The sequence below is a fragment of the Cicer arietinum genome, chromosome 1 (genome assembly GCF_000331145.2).
Source record: "Cicer arietinum cultivar CDC Frontier isolate Library 1 chromosome 1, Cicar.CDCFrontier_v2.0, whole genome shotgun sequence".
Taxonomy (NCBI): Eukaryota; Viridiplantae; Streptophyta; class Magnoliopsida; order Fabales; family Fabaceae; genus Cicer; species Cicer arietinum.
The window spans coordinates 53528948-53552356 of NC_021160.2; the positions used below are offsets into that span (position 1 = coordinate 53528948).

Here is a 23409-nt window from a genome sequence, read left to right on the forward strand (position 1 = left end):
ACTATTTTTTCTAAATAAAGCTCATGTGAAGTATATTGGTGTAATCTTATAAATAAATGTTTATAAAGTGAAATTGATATAGAAACGTGTAGAATCTTCTAACATGGTTAACGATAAAATTCTAATCTGTAACAAGAGACAGGAATTCATCAGAACCCAAAATTCATTATACTGTGATTTCATCAGAAATACAAAATATTCAGAAATGGACCATATAGATAGACACGTGATAAGCATTGAAGAATGTTGTTGCCATGTGCATTGCTAATGTCACGTTTCATATTGGTTGTGTTTGTTTTCAACTGGGCTCCACTTGTGAAATAAATATTTAATTTAATTTATATAAATATTAAATAAAATTTTATTGTATTATTGTAAAAAAATTTAAACTGTCAGTCACTCAATTTTTTAATGAATCATCTGAGTTTTATATAAATTTAAGTGACGGGACACATGTAAATCTTAATTAACCAACGAGGGTGTCCTAAAAAATTTGTGTTTTGAAAACATCATTTAGATTTAGATAACTTGTTTTTCTTGTATGCATCTGTCTTTTTATTTTTCCTGCATGAAGAAATAAGTCACGTATTTGGGCCACGGCCCATCAAGTATCTCGTGTAATGGGTATGAACTTCAGTTGCGCATTGTGAATTCTCGTTTAATGGGCCTGGACTTACGGTGATGAAGTTCACCTACATGAAAAAGCGAATCTTATCGTTTATGGAGGTTATTCCGGAAAGAATTGTTCGGAAAAGATTAGTCCAACAACATAGAAGATGATGATTTATAATGTATTAATTATTATGGTGTATTATTTATAATATATTAATTATTAATTATTTATAGTATATTATTATTTAAAAATATTTATGGTGTATTAAAAAAATAGTGTGTATCGAAAAAGTTGAAGAAAATTATTCCAGTAACATATTTTTATGATATTAATATTAATTATAATTATTCATATTTGATCGGTGTCAAAAATATTTGTAGTATGGCGCATGTTTTATCCACAGTAGTGATTTATCCATATATATTAACATTTCTAAAAATAATAAAATTTTAAAAAATGGTGTGTACTAAAATTTTTTTTTAGAAAGTTTTCTGGAAACATCCTATGTACCGAAAATTTTTTCAATTAAGTTTTTCTATAATACAAATTTTTTACTTTGTACCAGAAATCTTTTTTAAAATTTACCGATAAAAACTTTCAGTACCAAAAATTTAAAAAAAGTTTTTCGGAAATAAAGTGTGTACCGAAATTTTTAAAAAAGAGTTTTTCAGAAGTTAACGAAAAACTTTTACCTATCAAAAATTATTTTTCTGGCTCCAAAAAAAAGTAAAATAATAAAAAAATTAACTTTAATTTGGTAAAATAATAAATAAATAAAAATTGAAGATATAATTGCCATTTTCATAAAATTATGAGAATATAGATATAAAAATTGAGGTACTGGATAAAACTGTTTGATCTATGATTCAATGTATCAAATTTCTTTCCAACTTTTGCGATTTGAGTTGTATTTATGAAGTAACAAAATTGTTTATTGATAATATAATAATATAATAATATATTTCCATATAATTGAGCATACGTGGGATAATTTAATATATCATCTGTTTTTTTTTTTTCGAATATAATTCTTCTATACAATATGTATACTTGTAAGCAAAACTCTTACCTATTAAAAAATTAGTTATATATTATTAAAATATTTTATTATAGTAATTATAACATTAAATTTTTATTGAAATTATGCATTCATTTTAGAAAATAAAAGAATTAATAAGGGATATTTTTTAATAATGATATTAAATAGATTTGAATTTAGTGATCTTCATTTATATTTGAGATTTAAAAGTTATGATAATTATAATAAAAAAATAAAATAATGATGACTTTAATTTTTTTTGACAGAAAATAAGTTTCATTCAAATGTTATGTTTTATTAAGCGCCTGTTGAGACATACTTCATCTATATTTTGAGATCAAATCTAATTATTAATAAAACACATTAACAATACACATAAATATTTCAAAAGCTGATAAGAAATAACAAAATCAAAACTTTAATCTAACAATTAAACTAATTTCTTTCACATATGACAGATAATAAAAAATAATGTAAGATTCATAATCTTTAATCCACTTCAATATTTGATGGTAATTGTTCGTATCAACTATAGGTGATTTGTAATATAGTCAATTCAATCACATGTTTTACAAGTGATAAATAAAATTGACAAAGTGTTAAATTAAGTGATTGTCTCGATAAACTCTTACTCAATATATGATAACCACCAAATGAATTATTTACCTATGTAAACACGAGCTAAGACGAAAATATAAAATTATCACATCACGATGACGAGTAAATCAACATTACACTTAGACAATAAAATTATATATTAAATAAATAAAAAATTAAATTAGTGTATAAAAAAATTAATTTAAATAAAACATGAGAATAAAATAAAAAAAATTTGTTTATAAATAAAGCATAAAAGAGTATTAATTAATTAAAATATTTCAAAGCTAATAACCATTGGACCGAATCAACAATTAGTCAGTAAATTGATTGAGTTGATGGGCATGTTGTTTTGAAAGTTTCATGTATATAAATGTCATCAACTTTTTATTTTTCAAGAAAAATTAGTAATGCTAATAAAAAGTATATTTAAAAAAATAATAAATACATGTAATAATTTAAAATGAATTTATATTTAGTGACAAAAATTTTCTCAAGTATTTTTTATTATAGATTTTCTTTATTAGTGTAATCTTATTCAATAAGTGTTATACATTAAACATGATTTAACCACATTAAAAAAATTTAGTCTGTTCTACTATTCTTAATTTTTATTGGTTCTCAAGTGATGTTTAAAATTTAGGACTAGTGAAACGTTATTTATTCAATTTGTGGTGAGCATATAACTAAATAAATCAATATAAACAGGTTATAAATCAACAAGTAGTGAGTGATCTTTCAACAAACCAAAGGAATTAAATTCCACACACAACCTTTGGTTCTTCAGTGAAGCCATTAGTTTTCGGAAAACGAACAATTTATTTGTTTTTTCAAAAAAGACATATTCAAGCTAAACTTCTAAATTAAAGCAAAATAGAAAATTGAATGGTTGAGAAAAGAAGCCATTTTAAGTCTAACTCGGAAATTATATATAATCTATAGTTCTTTGATAAAAAATAATTCAAATTATAAATTTAATAGTTTTAACTAATGAGTAAGCCATCTTAAATCTCCTTTAAAAAAAAATGAGAAAAATGATATGCATTATCTTTATAAAATAATTTTACATTTATGTGCAATAAAAACCATGTATTATTGTATTCTGTTAAATTACCATATTTTTCCTTAGTGTTTGCATACGCATGTAGGAATTTTGATGTAAAAATACCACTGTTCTTAGTAGAGATGTGAAAGAAAGAGTATATCAACTCAAATATGATCAATATTTCATTGGATATGAGGATAAAGGGCAACACTAAGATTCTTGTTGTACAAAATAGTGGATAACGGACAATATAATTAATTATGGTTGAATTTATAATAGATAACTCATAATCTAATTTATAATATTTGAAGTGTAGCAAAATTAATAGTCAAATTAATTAAAAATATAAAATAATAATAAAAAATCTAATTTATGACATTTGAAGTACGGTAAAATTAGCTGTTGATCTAATTGAAAAATATTAAATGATATCAAAAAATATTTTTAATTAATATTTAAAATATTTTAATTAAGATAATAAAAATAAAATGCTATAAATTTAAACACTACTTTTATACTTCAAATAGTTTATCAAAAAACATTATAAATTAAAAAATAAAAATACTATAAACTCGTGAAAAAGATAATTGTCAAACAAAATTATTATCTTAATGTTATAAGTTATTTTTTTTAACTTTCTTTAACATTCTACTTTCTCTTTCTTTGAGTATAAGTTAAAAATATTAAAAAAATAATGTCACAAATGTAAGTTTCCAAAATACCCTTCAATTAAGGTGAGTTTTAATTTCTAAATATTTTTAATTTCAAGAAACAAGTTTCTATAAATGAAGTTTTTAAAAAAGCATTAGTATTTTTAGCTTATAATCAAGACCAAATTAAACATGGTTTCACTTAATTCCTTGGAAATAAAATCCACATAGTAATTGTTTAATATGATAAATGCCTAAAATTCACTAAATTACAACAAAATATTAAAAAGAGTATAGTAAATATTTTTAGCATTTCACGATGTAGTTAAATATTGTTCTAGTTTGTCGGAAGAGGTTGTTCGTTGGTAAATAATTAATTTATACTCACAAAATCGTAAGTTCAATTTCTTTTTATAATAACTTCTTTAACAAATAATATAAATGCTTTGTCAGTGTTATTTGAACATTAATACTCTAATTCCGACGAGTCTTAATAATCAAACTTATCTAATTTTTTTTACAAAAAATATTACCTGTCATTTTTGTAATGCTATAATAGAAGCTGCCAAAATCTAAAACCAATTAGGTGTTCATCTTTCTCTTCACTTGAAACAAAAAGAAAAATGAAAGCTCTTACCTTAATCTTCACATTCTCCATAATTGTTGTTTTCTCACAGGTAACACCAACAATGGTCACTCGAGATAAACCTCAAATCAACCAACCTTCCATGCTTAATGATATCAATTCACAAGTAATTAAATTTTATATATTCTTCTCTTTATTAAAATTATAATTATTATTATATAATTCAAAACATTAAACTTTTAGTTCATTAGTATCTCTTTTCCCCTAAAGTTTAGCCACTGCACACATGAATGTTTTATGTACCTAGATTAATTGCATATCTTAAATAAAAGACTATAAATATGATTTTATTTGCATATGTTGTAGAGTAGTAGCTGCAATTACCTGGTCACCATAAAAACAAGCTGCGATTCTCCATTAAATACAACAGATCAAATTGATATTGTATTTGGAGATGCTGATGGCTCTGAGGTAATTCATTCCTTTCTCTATTATCAACAATTTACCATACATGTTTCTCTTCTTCTTCAATTTTTGTTGCACCAAATAATATTAATTTTAAAATTTGTGACTTTGTTGTTAATTGATTACGCCCTCAGTTTCTAATTAATTGTTGCTTTTGAAAAAAATTCAGATTTTCACCACATATAATGAAAATATTTTGATTAGGCAGTAATAAAAATTAATTCCGTAAAATTATTTTTTATTAAAAGTAAGTTGAAGCTAAAATTAGTATTTTGAATTGGTATAGATTTTGACTTTAAACATAATTTTTATACTAAAATTTATAAATCTCCAGTACTCCGATCAGAGTTCAAAACCAAAATTTATATATGATATTGTTTAATTCTTAATTCAGTAATAATTATTTAATTATTTAATATGGTGACGAATTACAATTGAATTAAATGACAAAAATATCATCAATATATTACTTTTAGTCTCTTATAAAAGAAGTAACATATTAGTTGAAATATATATTCAATTACTACTATAAATAAAAATAATTACTTTTATAATTATTAAAAAAGTTATTAAGTGTAATTAATTTTTTAAATTTGGTGAAATTTATGAAATTATGTAAAAGAGTAAATGCAGGTATTTTCTCCAAGACTGGATGAACCAGATTCAGGAGCATTTGAGCAATGCACAACGGTTTCATTTGAGATAGAAGGAAAATGTCTTAATAAAATATGCAAACTTTATCTATATAGAAGGGGTTCAGATGGTTGGTTACCAGAGCTTGTCACTGCATATGACTATCTTGCCCTTCCTGTCCCTTTTTATTACAACACTGACATTCCTGATGATGGTGTTGGCTATGGCTTCGACTATTGTGCTTAATTTAATTATTACTATTATTATTGTTCATTAATATGGTCATGATATATAGAACAAACATACGCTTCAAATAAGCTTGCTTCTAATATGTGTTTTATGTACATAAGTAAGCAACTTATAAATAAATGTATTGCTTTATAAAATATGAATGATCAATAACATTATCTTCTCTTATATTAGATTTAGATACATAGATCATAACAAACAAAATAAAATTATTTTATTATATCATGTGTGTGATATATATTTAATTATGATATAATATAATATATCATAATTAAATGAATAAATTATGAGTATAAATAACTACATATTATTTTTTTAAATTAACTTGCAATACTATTAATGGTATGATTTATATACGTTATTCGTCTAAATGTATCTTATATTATTAATCAATTACAATCGTTAGATTATTAGAGATTTTTGATTTGTACTATAACTATCTTTAGATTCTTGCATGCAAATAGTTATATGTATACAAATAGTTATGATATGTTCATAATATACAACTTTTATATTTATAGTAGATTGCAATCAAACTCTACTATTAAATAATATAAATTAAAAAAATGCTAAAAAAATAATAACGAATAATCAAATAATTCAATTTTTTCAGATAAACTAAATAAATATACCATAATATGATATATATTATATTGAAAAATAGTATAAAATAATTGTTCTAATATATGCTATTAAAGTATTATATTATTTCTAAACATTTATTTTCTTATTTGTCCTATAACACACATGTCATGTTTTAGGTTATTATTTTCGACATATGATCTAATATTTGTCCCACGTACACTTTGACTTTGGGCTCATACATTATAGATGTGTTACAAAAAAATCAATTTAAACTTCTGTCGTAACACAAAACTCTTCCACCTCCTCAAGAGATTCTAGATGTGCTTCATAAAACTCAATAATTATTTTTACCAATGGAACACAAATTTTATTCAAACAAATTTTTTGAATTTTGAATTTTTTTTATTATAATAAAGGACAATTTAGATCATTTATAGTTTTATTGAATATTTAGTGTAGATATAAATTAATTTCAAATGTCATTTATTTGAAAGTTCAAATTTTTCCATGTTAGTTTTTTTTAAACTACATTTTAAAATTAATGATACAAAATAGTAAAATACTTAACTCTCAGTGAATATTTGTGTCCCTATCTAAACCTTAAAACTTATTTACACTTAAATATGGTAAATTCCTCTAGTATTTATTTTAGGCCAATAGATGAAGTCATCATCCCGTAATATTTTAGGGTTATTGAAGAAAGGGGTACAATGAAAGGTTGAAACAAGTAAATAATGCTAAGGTTGAGATTCGGTTGCACTAGTTTTTATTTTATTTTAAATGTCTATGTCTATGTTACAAAGTGATGCTTTGAGGTGCTACAACATTTAAATGCAGAATATAAATAAAAGGTGTTTGTCAACATGAAAAAATAAAATAATTTAACACATGAATTTTAGCTCATAATAAATATAACATAAAACATACACAAAGAATAGAGATATAGATCTATTACAACTTAATATAAATGAAATAGAAATAACCTAAGTTGAATGACCAAAGAGAACTTGTGATTTTTCAAACACAAATTTCTCTAGTAGGTGATACAACACCTCACTCTGATTGTGCTATGGAGGAATAAGAAAAAAAAAAGACATTGTATGAAAATGGGGGCTCGAGGTAGGTAATAGAGGAGCATCAACCAATCATACCTAGGGTTGAGAGACTTTATATTTATATTTTCTCTATTTACATATTGGGCCAATGCTAAAATGATAATGAACGAGAAAAGCCCAAAGAATAAGGAATATTCCTTATTATTTGCAATTCGCACCAGTCACCTAGATTGCAAACCATAATTTTTCTCATATCTACAGTATTTTTGTCAATCTCTCAACTTTTGCTCAATAGTCAAAAGCCTTCAATTATGATCAAGATAAATCAATCACACATTGATGCTACATCATTTTGCAACACCTTGTAGAGTATTAAACATGTTGGATCTTTCACACTACACAAACCACATGAAATTTAACAAATAAATGCACACAATTGTGTTTGACTTTAATTAACACTAAAACTTAGTATTCTTAAATAATCTAAACAAACTAACGTAAATTTCTCAATTATCATATAATAGCTTATTGTAAAAACTTTAATAACTCTTATTTTTTAACTCTTAGAGGCATTAGATATACTAGGTTATTTAATTGTAATGTTCCCTCTTTGGAAAAATCAATCAATGAATAAAATAACATTTTACTTTGTACCTAGTTTTCTCACCTTCTTCACCTATGATAATTTAGAATCCCTAATTTTTATGGTTTCATAGTTTTAGTAGAAAAGTTTTTATCAATTAGTGCTTTCATAGAATGGTTGGCAATAATAAAAGAGTTATAGTTAAATAAATCTATGAATTATTAGTTAGTATATATAATTTTTTTTCGATAAAATATATAAAATTAGTATAATTGTTATAAATAATGAAATAATGTTTTTTTTTTAATGAAATTATCTTTTCTAAAATACAAAAGTTGACAAATAGTGATTTACATAAAAATAACTGTTACTTTATTGGTTTAGAAAATAATGTACCAAAATCTTTTAATTTATGAATATACAGGAGAAGTTCTCGTCTAAAAAATATTTTACTAAGAGTACTTGTTAACGAATTAAAAGAGAAAATTTTGTATTGAAGAAACCAAAATTTAAATTCTTAAAAAGTTAAATGCACAAATTTCCATGCAATTTTGATATTAAATGTCTATAGATCACTAGCAAGTGTTGCCATTAAAAGAAATTAAATTTAACATATCTATTTTATGTGTATATAAATATGCTCAATTTTAATTTTTACTTTTTCAAGATAAATTAAGATTTTCTAATCCCTCTAACATTATTTATAAATAAAAGTGAGTCAATCAAAATTAATATTTTATTTAAAATATGAAACAAATAAATCAAATTTTATTAATAAATAAAGAATATATTTAGTTTATTTGAAAAAAATTAATAAATACTTCTAATTAATAATTTGAAAAAGACATATATTTAGTTTAAGGACAATTTTTTCTCAAATAATTAACGTGGAATGAAATATTATTTATTTCAGCTTGTGGTGAGTATATAACTAAAAAAAAAAAATATAAACAGGTCATAAATTAACAATTAATCAGTGATCTTTCAGCAAAACAAATGAATTACATTTGACACACAACCTTTGGTTCTTCCATGAGGCCATTAAGGTTTTCGAATACGAACAATTTGTTTGTTTCTTCATGAACTATATAGACATATTGAAGCTAATATTTTTAAAATAAAACCTAAATAAGGAATTGAACGGCTAAGAAATCAAAATCCATTTTAAGTCTAGTTCAGAAATTTATGTTGCCTCTAATCACTATTATAAACAACAATAATTACTTTTACTGTTATTAAAAAAATTAGTTATGTATAATTAATTTTTAAGATTTGATGTAAAATATGATTCAAATTTATTAAATTGTCCCCTTGAATGTTAACTCAATTACTGATATTAAATAGTTTTTTTTTATTAAAATAATGATATATTACAAAAACTAACATTAAATGAATCAAAAGTAGTTAAATTTTACTTATAACAGTGATCAATATTTTTTTTACCACTTATAAGGAGTACAATTTAATTGTACAATTTATAATTATTTTATAAAAATAATTCAAATTACAAATTTAATAGATCAAATTGGATAAACTAATTTAACATCCTTTGGAAAAACCATCTTGATCGCATAATAATATACAAGTATTACTATATAATTAGTCTTTCTATTTAGCTTTTACATTCCATAATTGTTTTACATTATGTTGGAATAATATTATTAGTTTCTTATTTCCATCGTATCACTTTTAAATTATTATTCTCACACACTTTGCAAGTACGATAATTCACAAATACCAAGTTCATTAGTAAAGAAAAAAATATTTTGTTGCAATTTTATGTCGTTTGAGCATACTATAATTTTGCGAAGTAATTTATCTCAATCAATAATTTTATATCGGATGTAGGGGAGGGAATAAGCCAGGTCAGGTCAGGCTTTGAAAGGCCTGAGCCTGGCCTACGATGAATTTTTGAGGCCTACGGCTTATGATAGACTTTTTTTTCGGTCTGAGCCTGGCCTACGGCCTATCATGGCCTGACCTGTAAGCCTATTTAAAAGCCTTATTCACATTAAAAATAATTTTTCTAACAAAATAATTTAAAAAAAAAATGAAACAAACACCCTTTAAACCCTAAAAAATGATTTTTGGTTTAAAAGAATAAATTTTTTATTAAAACAAACGCACCCATTATTACCTCTCAAACAAATGGTCTCAAACAAACTCCGATTATTACCTCTCAAACAAATCTTCTCGTGCAACATCATATTTAGTAATAATATATATATATATATATATATGTATATATAAAGGTAGTAAATAAACAATTATCTATAGCTACATGATGCTCTACACATATCGATTTATATGATTTTCCATATACCAATACTAATGTGTATATGTATATATATGTTAAATAAAAAAATGATTTTTCTAACAAAATAATTTTTTAAAAATATGAAACAATTTAAACCCTAAAAAATAGTTTTTGGTTTAAAAGAATACATTTTTTATTGAAACAAACGCACCTATTATTATCTCTCAAACAACTTAGAATATTACCTCTAAACAAATCCTCTCAAATAACTCGGAATATTACCTCTCAAACAACTCAGAATATTACCTCTAAACAAATCCTCTCAAACAACTCAGAATATTACCTCTCAAACAAACTCATATTCAGTAATAATAAACAATTAGGGTTTCTAAATTTATATACTAATAATATATATAAAGATAACAAATAAATAGTATTGATTTTTATAAAATATAAAGTAACAAATAAATAATATCGATTTTTATAAAAAATATGTTGTTTTCATACATGTTTGTTGGAGTGAGTGCAATGGAAATTAGAAGAAGAAAAAATAGAGAATGGAATACATATAAAATATATATAGGTCGGCCTGTCAGGCCTAATAGGTTTTTTTACAAGCCTGAGCCTAACCTATTTATATAAATAGGCTTTAAAAACAGCCTGAGCCTGACCTTTTTATTAAACAGGCTAGGCCAGACCAGGCCATAAGTAGGCCAAGCCATAGGCCCCTGTCGGACGGCCTAGCCTATTCCCATCCCTAATCGGATGGTTCATATCATACAATCAATTTTACTATGTGAAATATTCTCAATTTTCAATTTTACTTTAAACTTTAATATAAGCAACACAAAAAGCTCAAATTTTTTAGCCTCAAATATAAGCTCCTAAAACAACCTTAAATTAAGGCAAGTTGTATTTTTGAAATACTTTTTTAATATGATTGGACAACTTTCCATGGAAAAACACTTTGAAAATGCCCTTCTATATTTATGAGATCAACAATATTAATAGTATTTAATTAAATTTTTAATAAATATAAAATTAATTACTTTTACTTATAACTCCAACACCCCATAACCAACAAATATAAATATTATAATAAAATATTAGAAAAGAGTATAGTGTACATATTGTTAGCATTTGATGGTGTAGTTAAATATTGCCCCCAACTTTAAAATGTCCAACAATATCTAAAATGAATTAAGTGTTTCTCCTTCTCTTTTCTTGAAAGCAATTAAAAAGAGGTTATTTACAAAATCATGAAACTTTTTACTTTAATCCTCACATTCTCCATAATTGTTGATTTATCGCAAGCAACACCAACTTTGATCACTCAACATACAATTCAAACCAACCAATCTTCCACGCTTAACAGTATCGAGCGAGAAGTAATTAAATTTCATAGACTCTTCTCTTTATTAATAATAACATATATAATAGCTTTTTAATTTATATTTTTTTGCACTATATACATGTTTTAGGGTGATACATGCAATTACAAGATCACCATAAAAACAAGTTGCTATTCTCCACCATCTACAACCGATCAAATCGATTTGTTATTTGCAGACGCTCATGGCACTGAGGTACTACCTATAATATACATGTTTCTCTTCCTCTTAATTAAAATTTTGATAACAAAATTGGAGAAAGTAAAATAAATATTATATTGAATTAAACAAATTATTAGTATAATTAATTAATTACCTAGTGCACATAACTTGTATTATTAACTAACTAATTAATGTGTCTAATATTTGTCTCAAGTTAGAATATTGTGTTGACTATAGTTTGATTTTAAAAAAAAATAAAAAATAATTATGTTTCTAATAATAATATTTAATTAATTGAAGGTTTTTGTTCCAAGATTGGATGGTCGTGCTTCTGGGACGTTCGATCAATGCACGACAAGTATATTTAACATAAGAGGAAAAGCTTGTGTCGATGAAATCTGCAAAGTGTATGTATATAGACGTGGATCAAATGGTTGGATACCAAAGACTGTTACTGTAAATGACTATATTAACCCTCCTCTCACAATTTACCTCAACGTTTATATTCCTAATGATGGTGCTGGCTATGGCCACAACTTTTGTGGAAAAATTTAGTTTTCATATTAGGACTATTTCTTTGTTTTCTTTAATAAAGATAAGCTTATTGTGTTTCATAAAGAATTATATGTATGGAGGTTAGTCTTGAAATAAGCTTGCTTCTAATAAGTGTTTTATGCACTACTTAAGTAAGAAATATTTAATGATAAAAGATGAATGATTAAGTTGGGATGTTTCTAGTTGTATTCTATATATATATATATATATAAACTTCTCAAGTATTAATAATAGTATTCAATATTTCTTTTTTCGTTGTTCTTACATTAATATGCTATTAGATCTTCCATAATATTTGTTTGCATTTTCTACCTTTATTTTTTGATTTTTTTCGTCTTTTTTTTCGTTGTTTTCATGAGATGGATGTGAAAATACATATTCAGATTTTGTTACAAACCCTTCCAATTCATCATATATTCATCCTAATGAGAATCCAACCTTGATTCTTTTATTCCTTTGCTCAATAGCAAGAATCACATTTATTTTACTATTTCTTATTTTTATTTTGGAGTATCTTTGGCCGATTTTTAATATATATATATATATATATATATTTTTTTTTTTTACTTTGATATTTGAGATCCATTTATTCCAGAGTTTACTTTCTATTATTTTCTTTTACTCATTTTTGCAAAAAGAAAAAAGGAGAGGGAATTCAAGCCCATTTCTTTCTTAATATTATTGTTTCAATATTACTTGTTTTATTTTATTCATTTCCTTAACAAATCACATTCTATTTTTATTTTTGATATTGTTAGGTTAGACATCTTATCATAAATTTGAAATCGATACCTCACAATTGTGTGAATTACTTATAGTGGAATTTACCACATTTTATTATACGACTTAATTGTTGTGAATTCCTTTTTTTTTTTAAAAAAATCAATAAAAACCAACTCTCTTTTAAAATATGACTAATTAATTAGATGTAATATCTCTTTAATTTTAGATTTGTCGGGACATCAAGTTGTACAATTTGCTAGTTCGAAATTCTATATTTCAAGTAAATTAATCAATAATATTTTTTTTTACTTGTTAAGAATTAATTAGATGCACATCTTTTTTATCCTATAATCTTCAGGACACAAGCGATACAGTTTGCCAGTCTTTAATTTCACTTTTTTCCTAATTAACTAAAATAAACCAATGCACAAATATTTTATACTCAAAACTACGTTGTTTTGATTTTCTATTACACCGAAGGATACGTTTGAGTAGAGAAACACTCTATCAAGCTATATAATAATTTTCTTAGTTAACAATATTAACTTGTGATTTTCTTTAGTTAACAATTCATTTATCATATATTTGAACCATGTATATTTTGACATAATGTTTTCTTCATGAAAATTATGTAAAACTTGAACTTCAAATTTGAAATATTTGCATATATATTAAAACTTATTTTTTAACTTATCAAAAGTCCACAATAAATATTCATTTGTTGATGTTTTTTTGATATACTTCTATTATAATCAATATTATCATCATTAACAGATGTAGGGTTTTACACTATTTTATTCATAAAAAAAAAAGTTACATTAGTCTCCTCATACACAATAAATGTGTACAAATTTAAATTGCTTAGAACTAGAAAATATTTAATATAACAAATTTTGATGAAATATTAATAAATTATGAACTGACTCGTCATTTATTTCTTAAAATTTAAGTACCAATCAAATTTAGTCCACATATTTTTAAAATAGCAAATTAAATCTCTAAATTAAAGAATATAAAAACACTTGACAAAAAAAGAATATTAAAACCAATAAAAATTATATATACTAATTTAAATAGTTTTTTGCTGCGTCAAAACAATAATCCTATTAAATTGTGGTATAACATTTAAATAAATGAGTAAATTCATGGATATTTTTCAATTTAAAAACTAAATTACTATTTTCCAAATGTAAAGGACCAAATGGACCTATCTAAGGCCCTTTACCAAACATTCAATGTAGAATACAGATTCATAATTAAGGAAAAATACTCGCAAAACAAACTATAGAATAAAAGATTTGTTTTCATAAAATACAAAAGAAATTGTTGAGAAAACTTATTGACTTTTAAGATAACCGAATCCATTGCAGAAAGAAATTATAACGAAATGACCAAATCAACAATTATTGGATGATTTCTTAGTAAAGGAGAAGAGTTAGTGAATTTACATTCAACATACACCCTTTTGTTCTACCATGAAGCCATTAATGATTCCAATTTCCAAAGACGTACAATTTGCTTTTTTTTTTTTCTTCTATTAATAACTACGTTTCCTTAAAAACAATTACTTTTCATGGCATGTGTAAAGACATATTTAATCTAATGCTACTATATATTAAAATCAAATTCATAGAGTACATTAAGTACAATTTCAACATCGTTAAAAAAAATAAAAATGAATGTGTGAATATATTCACATCATATAAATTAATAATATAGAACGATACAATATCTATAAATAATTTGACAAAATTAAGGTGATCGGAATATTCATGTCTTCGAATATGCAACTTGACGACCTAACGATTGGTTGAATCATGATCGAAGTTGATTTGTCAATCTAAATCAAAATAACACAATAATAAAACGGAAAAACAACAAATTTTGCATTAAGACTAGAAATCAGACAATATCGATTTGATACTATGAAATCACTGGAAAAAAAATAAAAGAAAATTTTAATTTGTATAGAAACCACTTATTTAAGTTAAAATAGGGAAAATGAAGCACAACGATGATTCTAGGTCATAAAATGACTCAAAACCACCTCTACTTTTAATCACCTTCAAACAATTTAATTTATATATTTAACAATTTACTATCAATTTAATCTCTCACATTAATATCGAAATTACAATTTAACCACGTATCATGAAAAAGACTGAAATGAATAACATTTAACAATTTTAAAATACCGATAATCTCATAGACCTATTAGATTGCTCTACAAAATTAAGCACTATTTGAGTGGTTTACACAAGATTAAAAAAAGAATATTGTGTATTGTTAGCATTTAATGGCGTCGTTAAATATCGTCCTCCTTTGTAATACTATAATATAACCCAACAATATCTAAAATCAATTAGGTATTCCTCCTTCTCTTCTCTTTGATACAAAGAAAAGAGGTTAACAAAATCATGAAAGCTCTTACCTTAATCCTCACATTCTCCATAATTGTTGTTTTGTCACATGCAACACCAACAATGTTCTATCGACATAGACCACCTTCTCACATTACCAAACCACAAGTAATTAAATTTTATATACTCATCTCTTTATTTTTATTTTCTTTTAAATACTAATTAACCCAAACACAGAATATATCTTTTTAATTCACTTGGCCTCAACCTGAGTGGTTATAAACTAAAAAAGAAAAGGTTGTTAGTTTTGTTATATGGAGAATTAAATCCATAAACTCTTTATTAGTTGTGTTATTTGAGCTAATCATCTTACATCAATGGTCTACACTATTTTTAATTATTAAAATGATATTTTATTGCATATTTAATAAAAGGCTGTATATATGTTGCAGAATGGAACATGCAAATACACGATCACCGTAGAGATAAGATTCCTTCCTCAAGCAGATACAAAAAAACTCAGGGTCAGTATGTTTTTTGGAGACGCTAAGGACCTTTGGGTAATTCTATTCTCTATTACGAAAAATTAAATTAAGCATATAATATTTAATTTTGTTTAATGAAGTAAAAATGAATTTAATTGCAGATTCATACCGAATCTGATATCTTCACGCAAAACGGGACAAATATATTTAAGACAACGGAACCATGTCTCGACAAAATCTGCAAAGTGAGGCTAGCTCGGGAACCATTAACATCGCATTTTCTACCTATGAAATGGATAGCAGATTATGTCACCATAGAAGACTCTAAGAACCCTCCTATCACATTTAATTTTCCCAATGACACTTTTGGCTTTGAAGACTATAGGAGCAACTATATATTTTGATTTTAATTACGTTCCTAAACTACTCTACTATTGTAATAAACTTTTTTTAACAAAGATAAGTTTATTATATTTCATAAAATATAGAAGCTAAGGTTTCTTCTATAATAAGTGTTTTATGTACTACATAAGTAACAAATATTTAATGATTAAGTTGCATGTTTGTAATGGTGTCGTTCGTCACCATGTTGCTACTTTTATCGTCTCATATTTTTGTTACATATTGGAATGTTCCTAAACTTCTCAATTATTAATAATAGTATTTAAGATATATTTTCATATATATAGTCTTTAATTCTCTCTTTCTTTACAATTTTAAGTAATGTGAGACTTTTTCAATATTCTTTATTTTCAACCAGACTCATTAATCTCCACATTGATTGAAATGGATGCATCTTCAACTTCCATTGTCTACATCGACAATCATAGATCAAAAGAACTATCATACTCCACCATAAAAAGTATACTCCACTTGAATTTAAACTACTTTAAGAATTTTCATTTGAAGGTAAACCACTTCAAAAATGTTCACTTAAAGTTAAACAATTCCAAGAATCTTCACTCAAAGCTAAACTGATGATTGTATCAAAAATAAGTATATGAGATATCGTATCCACAAGGACTTGTGCAATATATAGCCGTTCAACAAAGTTATGGCTCTAAGTGAATTGTAGTATGAAAGTTTTGTTCATGAATTCAATTAGATAAAGAAAAACAACAAAAGTAATGTAAATTTAACGGTGACATTAATTTGTTGGGGTTAGATTTCATCAATCACTTTCTCATGTACCCTATCGATCAATTATATATATATATATATATATATATATATATATCCATATTAACATCAACATTGTCATTGCTGCTATTCACACGTTATGAATTTCTTAATAACGATGAGAGATCAAATGTTTTGCTTAAACATTTTTCTCAACCTCTTAATTAAAATTTTTGATAACAAAATTGGAGAAAGTAAAATAAAAATTATATTGAATTAAACAAATTATTACTATAATTAATTAATTACCTAGTGCACATAACTTGTATTAATAACTAACTAATTAATGTGTCTAATATTTTGTCTCAAGTTAGAATATTGTGTTGACTATAGTTTGATTTAAAATAAAAAAAAATAAAAAATAATAATTATGTTTCTAATAATAATATTTAATTGAAGGTTTTTGTTCCAAGATTGGATGGTCGTTCTTCTGGGACATTCGATCAATGCACGACAAGTATATTTAAAATAAGAGGAAAATTTGTATCGATGAAATCTGCAAAGTGTATGTATATAGACGTGGATCAAATGGTTGGATACCAAAGACTGTTACTGTATATGACTATATTGACCCTCCTCTCACAATTTACCTCAACACTCATATTCCTAATGATGGTGCTGGCTATGGCCACAACTTTTGTGGAAAAACTTAGTTTTCATGTTAAGACTATTTCTTTGTTTTCTTTAATAAAGATAAGCTTATTGTGTTTCATGAAGAATTATATGTATGGAGGTTAGTCTTGAAATAAGCTTGCTTCTAATAAGTGTTTTATGCACTACTTAAGTAAGAAATATTTAATGATAAAAGATGAATGATTAAGTTGAATGTTTGTAATGGTGTGGTTGTGTCCATGTTGGTACTTTAATCGTGGGATATTTTCTTTGCATATTGGGATGTTTCTAGTTGTATTCTATATATATATATATATAAACTTCTCAAGTATTAATAATAGTATTCAATATTTCTTTTTTCGTTGTTCTTACATTAATATGCTATTAGATCTTCTCTAATATTTGTTTGTATTTTCTACCTTTATTTTTTGACTTTTTCATCTTTTTTTCCGTTGTTTTCATGAGATGGATGTGAAAATACATATTCATATTTTGTTACAAACCCTTCCAATTCATCATATATTCATCCTAATGAGAATCCAACCTTGATTCTTTTATTCCTTTGCTCAATAGCAAGAATCACATTTATTTTACTATTTCTTATTTTTATTTTGGAGTATCGTTGGCCGATTTTTAATATATATATATATATATTACTTTGATATTTGAGATCCATTTATTCGAGAGTTTACTTTATATTCTTTTCTTTTACTAATTTTTGCAAAAAGAAAAAAGGAGAGGGAATTCAAGCCCATTTCTTTCTTAATATTATTGTTTCAATATTACTTGTTTTATTTTATTCATTTCCTTAACAAACCGCATTTTATTTTTACTTTTGATATTTTTAGGTTAGACATCTTATCCTAAATTTGAAATCGATATCTCACAATTGTGTGAATTACTTATAGTGGAATTTACCACATTTTATTATACGACTTGATTGTTATGAATTCCCCTTTTTTTTAAAAAAAAAATCAATAAAAACCAATTCTCTTTTAAAATGCAATATCTCTTTAATCTTAGATTTGTCGGGACATCAAGTTGCACAATTTGCTAGTTTGAAATTCTATATTTGAAATAAAAATAATCAATAATATTTTTTTTACTTGTTAAGAATTAATTAGATGCACATCTTTTTTATCTTGGAATCTTCAGGACACAAGCGATACAATTTACCGGTCTTGACTTTCACTTTTTCGCAAGTAACTCAAATAAACCAATGCACAAATATTTTCTACTCAAAACTACGTTGTTTGATTTTCTATTACATTGAAGGATACGTTGGAGTAGGGAAACACCCTATCAAGCTATACAATAATTTTTTCTTAATTTATCCCCTTTATAAACAAAAATTATAAAATGATAAATAATATTTAAATATTATTTTTATTTTCGGGGTAAAATAAACATATTAAAGTCTACATTAATTTTACAAATTTAATTAGAGGTACCATTTTTTGAACTATTTTTCAAACGAATTATACTAATATCTTCTTTACGCAAAATACACACTCACAAATCTAGAATATTATTTTGAAGACTTTTTTAAAGGTTTTCTCAATGTTTTTCAATAAACAAACAATAGGTTCAACTTCCTATTTTGAATAAACTTACACAATTTTATTTTGATTCGTTATATCCTTTCGTGACCGAATAATCAAGCATTTTTTATTAAATGAGCACAACTGTGGACTTTTTATGCTTTAAATTATGGCATTGTTTCAAATTTGCGTATTAGTGTTTTTTATTTATTTTTATCTTAACTTGCATTTTAGTTTTATTCTTTAATCTTCACGCATTTATAATTATGTATATTTATGTTTTTAGGTTTTCAATCAAAGTTTCTGGTTAAATTTTATTTCTGTAATTTTACTGCACTAACTTGTATTATACATTCATTTATAGTTTACTCTTCCGCATTCAACTTGTGATTTTCTTTAGTTAACAATTCATTTATCATATTTTTGAACTATGTATATTTTGACATAATGTTTTCTTCATGAAAATTTGTTTTATTATAATGAAGGACAATTTGGATCATTTATAGTTTTATTGAATATTTAGTGTAGATATAAATTAAGTTCAAATGTCATTTATTTGAAAGTTCAAATTTTTCCATGTTAGTTTTTTTTAAACTACATTTTAAAATTAATGATACAAAATAGTAAAATACTTAACTCTCTATGAATATTTGTGTCCCTAGCTAAACCTTAAAACTTATTTACACTTAAATATGGTAAATTCCTCTAGTATTTATTTTAGGCCAATAGATGAAGTCATCATCCCGTAATATTTTAGGGTTATTGAAGAAAGGGGTACAATGAAAGGTTGAAACAAGTAAATAACGCTAAGGTTGAGATTCGGTTGCACTAGTTTTTATTTTATTTTAAAGGCTTAATTGCAGTTTTGATCCCCCTATTTTAGCTGAACAGCGAAAGTAGTCCCTTCATTTTGTTTCTCTCTAGTTTTGGTCCCCAAACATGATTTTGGTCTAAAACTTGATGAAATTTCTTTTTTTTTTTGCATTTATTTAAGTCACATCATGCCTCAAGATCTCATGTGCAACAATTGTACCTGAAATCTATGATCATAAATGGTGTAGTACGACTTTAAAAAATGAAATTTCATCAAGTTTTGGACCAAAATTCTGTTTGGAGACCAAAACTGGGGAGAAACAAAATGGGGGGACCACTTTCGCGATTTAGCTAAAATAAGGGGACCAAAACTGCAATTAAGCCTATTTTAAATGTTTATGTCTATGTTACAAAGTGATGCTTTGAGGTGCTACAACATTTAAATGCAGAATATAAATAAAAGGTGTTTGTCAACATGAAAAAATAAAATAAGTATTAAGATTCTTTTATGATTAAACTCTCATTAAATATATTTTAATGCAGTTAAAATAATTCATTCATTTTATGGTTCTAAATTTTATATCTAAATACTTAGGTTAGTTTAATGTGTTCATTAAGCAAACTACCATTATTAGCCACTTGAAATTGATTTATTAAACAATCTCAATATCTAATGAACTAATATTTAAGCTAAGTGTCCTGATAATAAATATATAGCATAAACATACAAAGACTAAAAATGTTAAGCACCAATACACATCACTTTAAAACTAATTTATATCAAATTTCACATAATTCAACACATCTGGTTTAGCTCATAATGAACATAACATAAAACATACACAAGGAATAGAGATATAGATCCATTACAACTTAATATAAATGAAATAGAAATAACCTAAGTTGAATGACCAAAGAGAACTTGTTATTTTTCAAACACAACTTTCTCTAGTAAGTGATACAACACCTCACTCTAATTGTGCTATGGAGGCTCGAGGTAGATAATAGATGAGCATCAACCAATCATACCTAGGGTTGAGAGACTTTATATTTATACTTTCTCTATTTATATATTGGGCCAATGCTAAAATGCTAATGAACAAGAAAAGCCCAAAGAATAAGGAATATTTCTTATTCTTTGCAATTCGCACCAGTCGCCTAGATTGCAAACCATAATTTTTCTCCTATCTTTAGTGTTTTTGTCAATCTCTCAACTTTAGCTCAGTAGTCAAAAGCCTTCAATTATGTTTAAGATAAATCAATCACACATTGATGCTACATCAGTTTGCAACACCTTATAGAGTATTAAACATGTTGGATCTTTCACACTACACAAACCACATGAAATCTAACAAATAAATGCACACAATTGTGTTTGACTTTAATTAACACTAAAACTTAGTATTCTTAAATAATCTAAACAAACTAACATAAATTTCTCAATTATCATATAATAACTTATTGTAAAAACTTTAATAACTCTTATTTTGTAATTCTTAGAGACATTATATATACTAGGTTATTTAAGTGTAATGTTCCTTCTTTGGAAAAATCAATCAATGTTTTAAATAAAAAAATAGTATAATTGTTTTAAATAGTATAATTGTTATAAATAACGAAATAATGTTTTATTTTATGAAATTATCTTTTCTAAAATACAAAAATTGACAAATAGTGATTTGCATAAAAATAATTGTTACTTTATTGGTATTGAAAATAATGTACCAAAATCCTTTAATTTATGAATATACAGTAGAAGTTCTTAATTATCTAAAAAATATTTTACTAAGAGTACTTGTTAACGAATTAAAAGAGAAAATTTTGTACTGAAGAAAATAAAATTTAAATTCTTAAAAAGTTAAATGCACAAATTTCCATGCAATTTTGATATTAAATTTGTATATTTAGATCACTAGCAAGTGTTACCATTAATTAAAAGAATATAAATTTAATATATCTATTTTATGTGTATATAAATATGCTCAATTTTAATTTTTACTTTTTCAAGATAAATTAAGATTTTCTAATCCCTCTAACATTATTTATAAATAAAAATGAGTCAATCAAAATTAATATTTTATTTAGTTTAAGGACAATTAATATGAAACAAATAAATCAAATTTTATTAATTCACATATTTTATAAATAAGGGAGTAATATTAATAAAGAATATATTTGAAAAAATTAATAAATACTTCTAATTAATAATTTGAAAAAGGCATATATTTAGTTTAAAGAAATTTTTTTCTCAAATTAATAATTAACGTCGAATGAAATATTATTGATTCAGTTTGTGGTGAGTATATGACTAAAAAAATTAATATAAACAGGTCATAAATTTACAATTAATCAGCGATCTTTCAGCAAAACAAATAAATACATTTGACACACAACATTTGGTTCTTCCATGAGGCCATTGTAAAGACATATTCAAGCTAATATTTTTAAAATAAAACCTAAATAAGGAATTGAACGGCTAAGATATGAAAATCCATTTTATGTCTAATTCAGAAATTTATGTTCCCTCTAATCACAATTATAAGTAAAAATAATTACTTTTATTGTTATTAAAAAAATTAGTTATGTACAATTATTTTTTTAGATTTCATGTAAAATATAATTCAAATTTATTAAATTGTCCCCTTGAATGTTAACTCAATTAACTGATATTAAATAATTTTATATATTAAAATAATGATATATTAGAAAAACTAACATTAAATGAATCAAAAGTAATTAAATTTTACTTATAATAGTGACCAATATTTTTTTTTACCACTTTTTGCATATAATAGTAAGGAGTAAAATTTAATTGTACAATTTATAATTATTTTATAAAAATAATTCAAATTGCAAATTTAATAGATCAAACTATTGGATAAACTACTTTAACATCCTTTGGAAAAACCATCTTGATCGCATAATTATATACAAGTATTACTATATAATTAGTCTTTCTATTTAGCTTTTACATTCCATAATTGTTTTACATTATGTTGGAATAATATTATTAGTTTCTTATTTCCACCGTACCACTAATTTTAGATCGGATGGTTCATATCACACAATCAATTTTACTATATAAAATAATCTCAATTGTCAATTTTACTTTAAACTTTAATATAAGCAACACAAAGAGCTGAAATTTTTTAGCCTCAAATATAAGCTCCTATAACACCCTTAAATTAAGGCAAGTTGTATTTTTAAAATACTTTTTTAATATGATTGGAT

The 23409-nt window shown here is 24.6% G+C and overlaps 2 protein-coding genes and 1 long non-coding RNA gene across 3 annotated transcripts; all 3 read left to right on the forward strand.

Annotated features, from left to right (window-relative positions):
- Positions 1–4396: 4396 nt before the first annotated feature.
- On the forward strand, positions 4397–6045 carry LOC101493564 (embryo-specific protein ATS3B-like). Its single transcript, XM_004487163.4, has 3 exons — positions 4397–4696; positions 4897–5001; positions 5629–6045. Exons 1-3 carry the CDS (start codon positions 4568–4570, stop codon positions 5872–5874), a joined length of 480 nt encoding a protein of 159 aa, XP_004487220.1. The 5' UTR covers positions 4397–4567; the 3' UTR covers positions 5875–6045.
- Positions 6046–11497: 5452 nt separating this feature from the next.
- LOC101493249 (embryo-specific protein ATS3B-like) lies at positions 11498–12718 on the forward strand. The gene is made up of 3 exons (XM_004487162.4): positions 11498–11745; positions 11839–11943; positions 12211–12718. The coding sequence occupies exons 1-3, from the start codon at positions 11617–11619 to the stop codon at positions 12463–12465; spliced, it is 489 nt and encodes a 162-aa protein (XP_004487219.1). The 5' UTR covers positions 11498–11616; the 3' UTR covers positions 12466–12718.
- A 2794-nt stretch (positions 12719–15512) lies between these two features.
- LOC105852134 (uncharacterized) lies at positions 15513–16628 on the forward strand. Its single transcript, XR_012163000.1, has 3 exons — positions 15513–15716; positions 16001–16108; positions 16195–16628. It is a non-coding gene; the product is annotated as an uncharacterized lncRNA (long non-coding RNA).
- Positions 16629–23409: the final 6781 nt, after the last annotated feature.

Coding starts and splice junctions, on each gene's coding strand:
- LOC101493564 (XM_004487163.4), top strand. CDS start 4,568: ATGAAAGCTCTTACCTTAATCTTCACATTCTCCATAATTGTTGTTTTC. Junction 4,697..4,896: donor TTAATGATATCAATTCACAA/GTAATTAAATTT, acceptor CATATGTTGTAG/AGTAGTAGCTGCAATTACCT. Junction 5,002..5,628: donor GAGATGCTGATGGCTCTGAG/GTAATTCATTCC, acceptor GAGTAAATGCAG/GTATTTTCTCCAAGACTGGA.
- LOC101493249 (XM_004487162.4), top strand. CDS start 11,617: ATGAAACTTTTTACTTTAATCCTCACATTCTCCATAATTGTTGATTTA. Junction 11,746..11,838: donor TTAACAGTATCGAGCGAGAA/GTAATTAAATTT, acceptor TACATGTTTTAG/GGTGATACATGCAATTACAA. Junction 11,944..12,210: donor CAGACGCTCATGGCACTGAG/GTACTACCTATA, acceptor AATTAATTGAAG/GTTTTTGTTCCAAGATTGGA.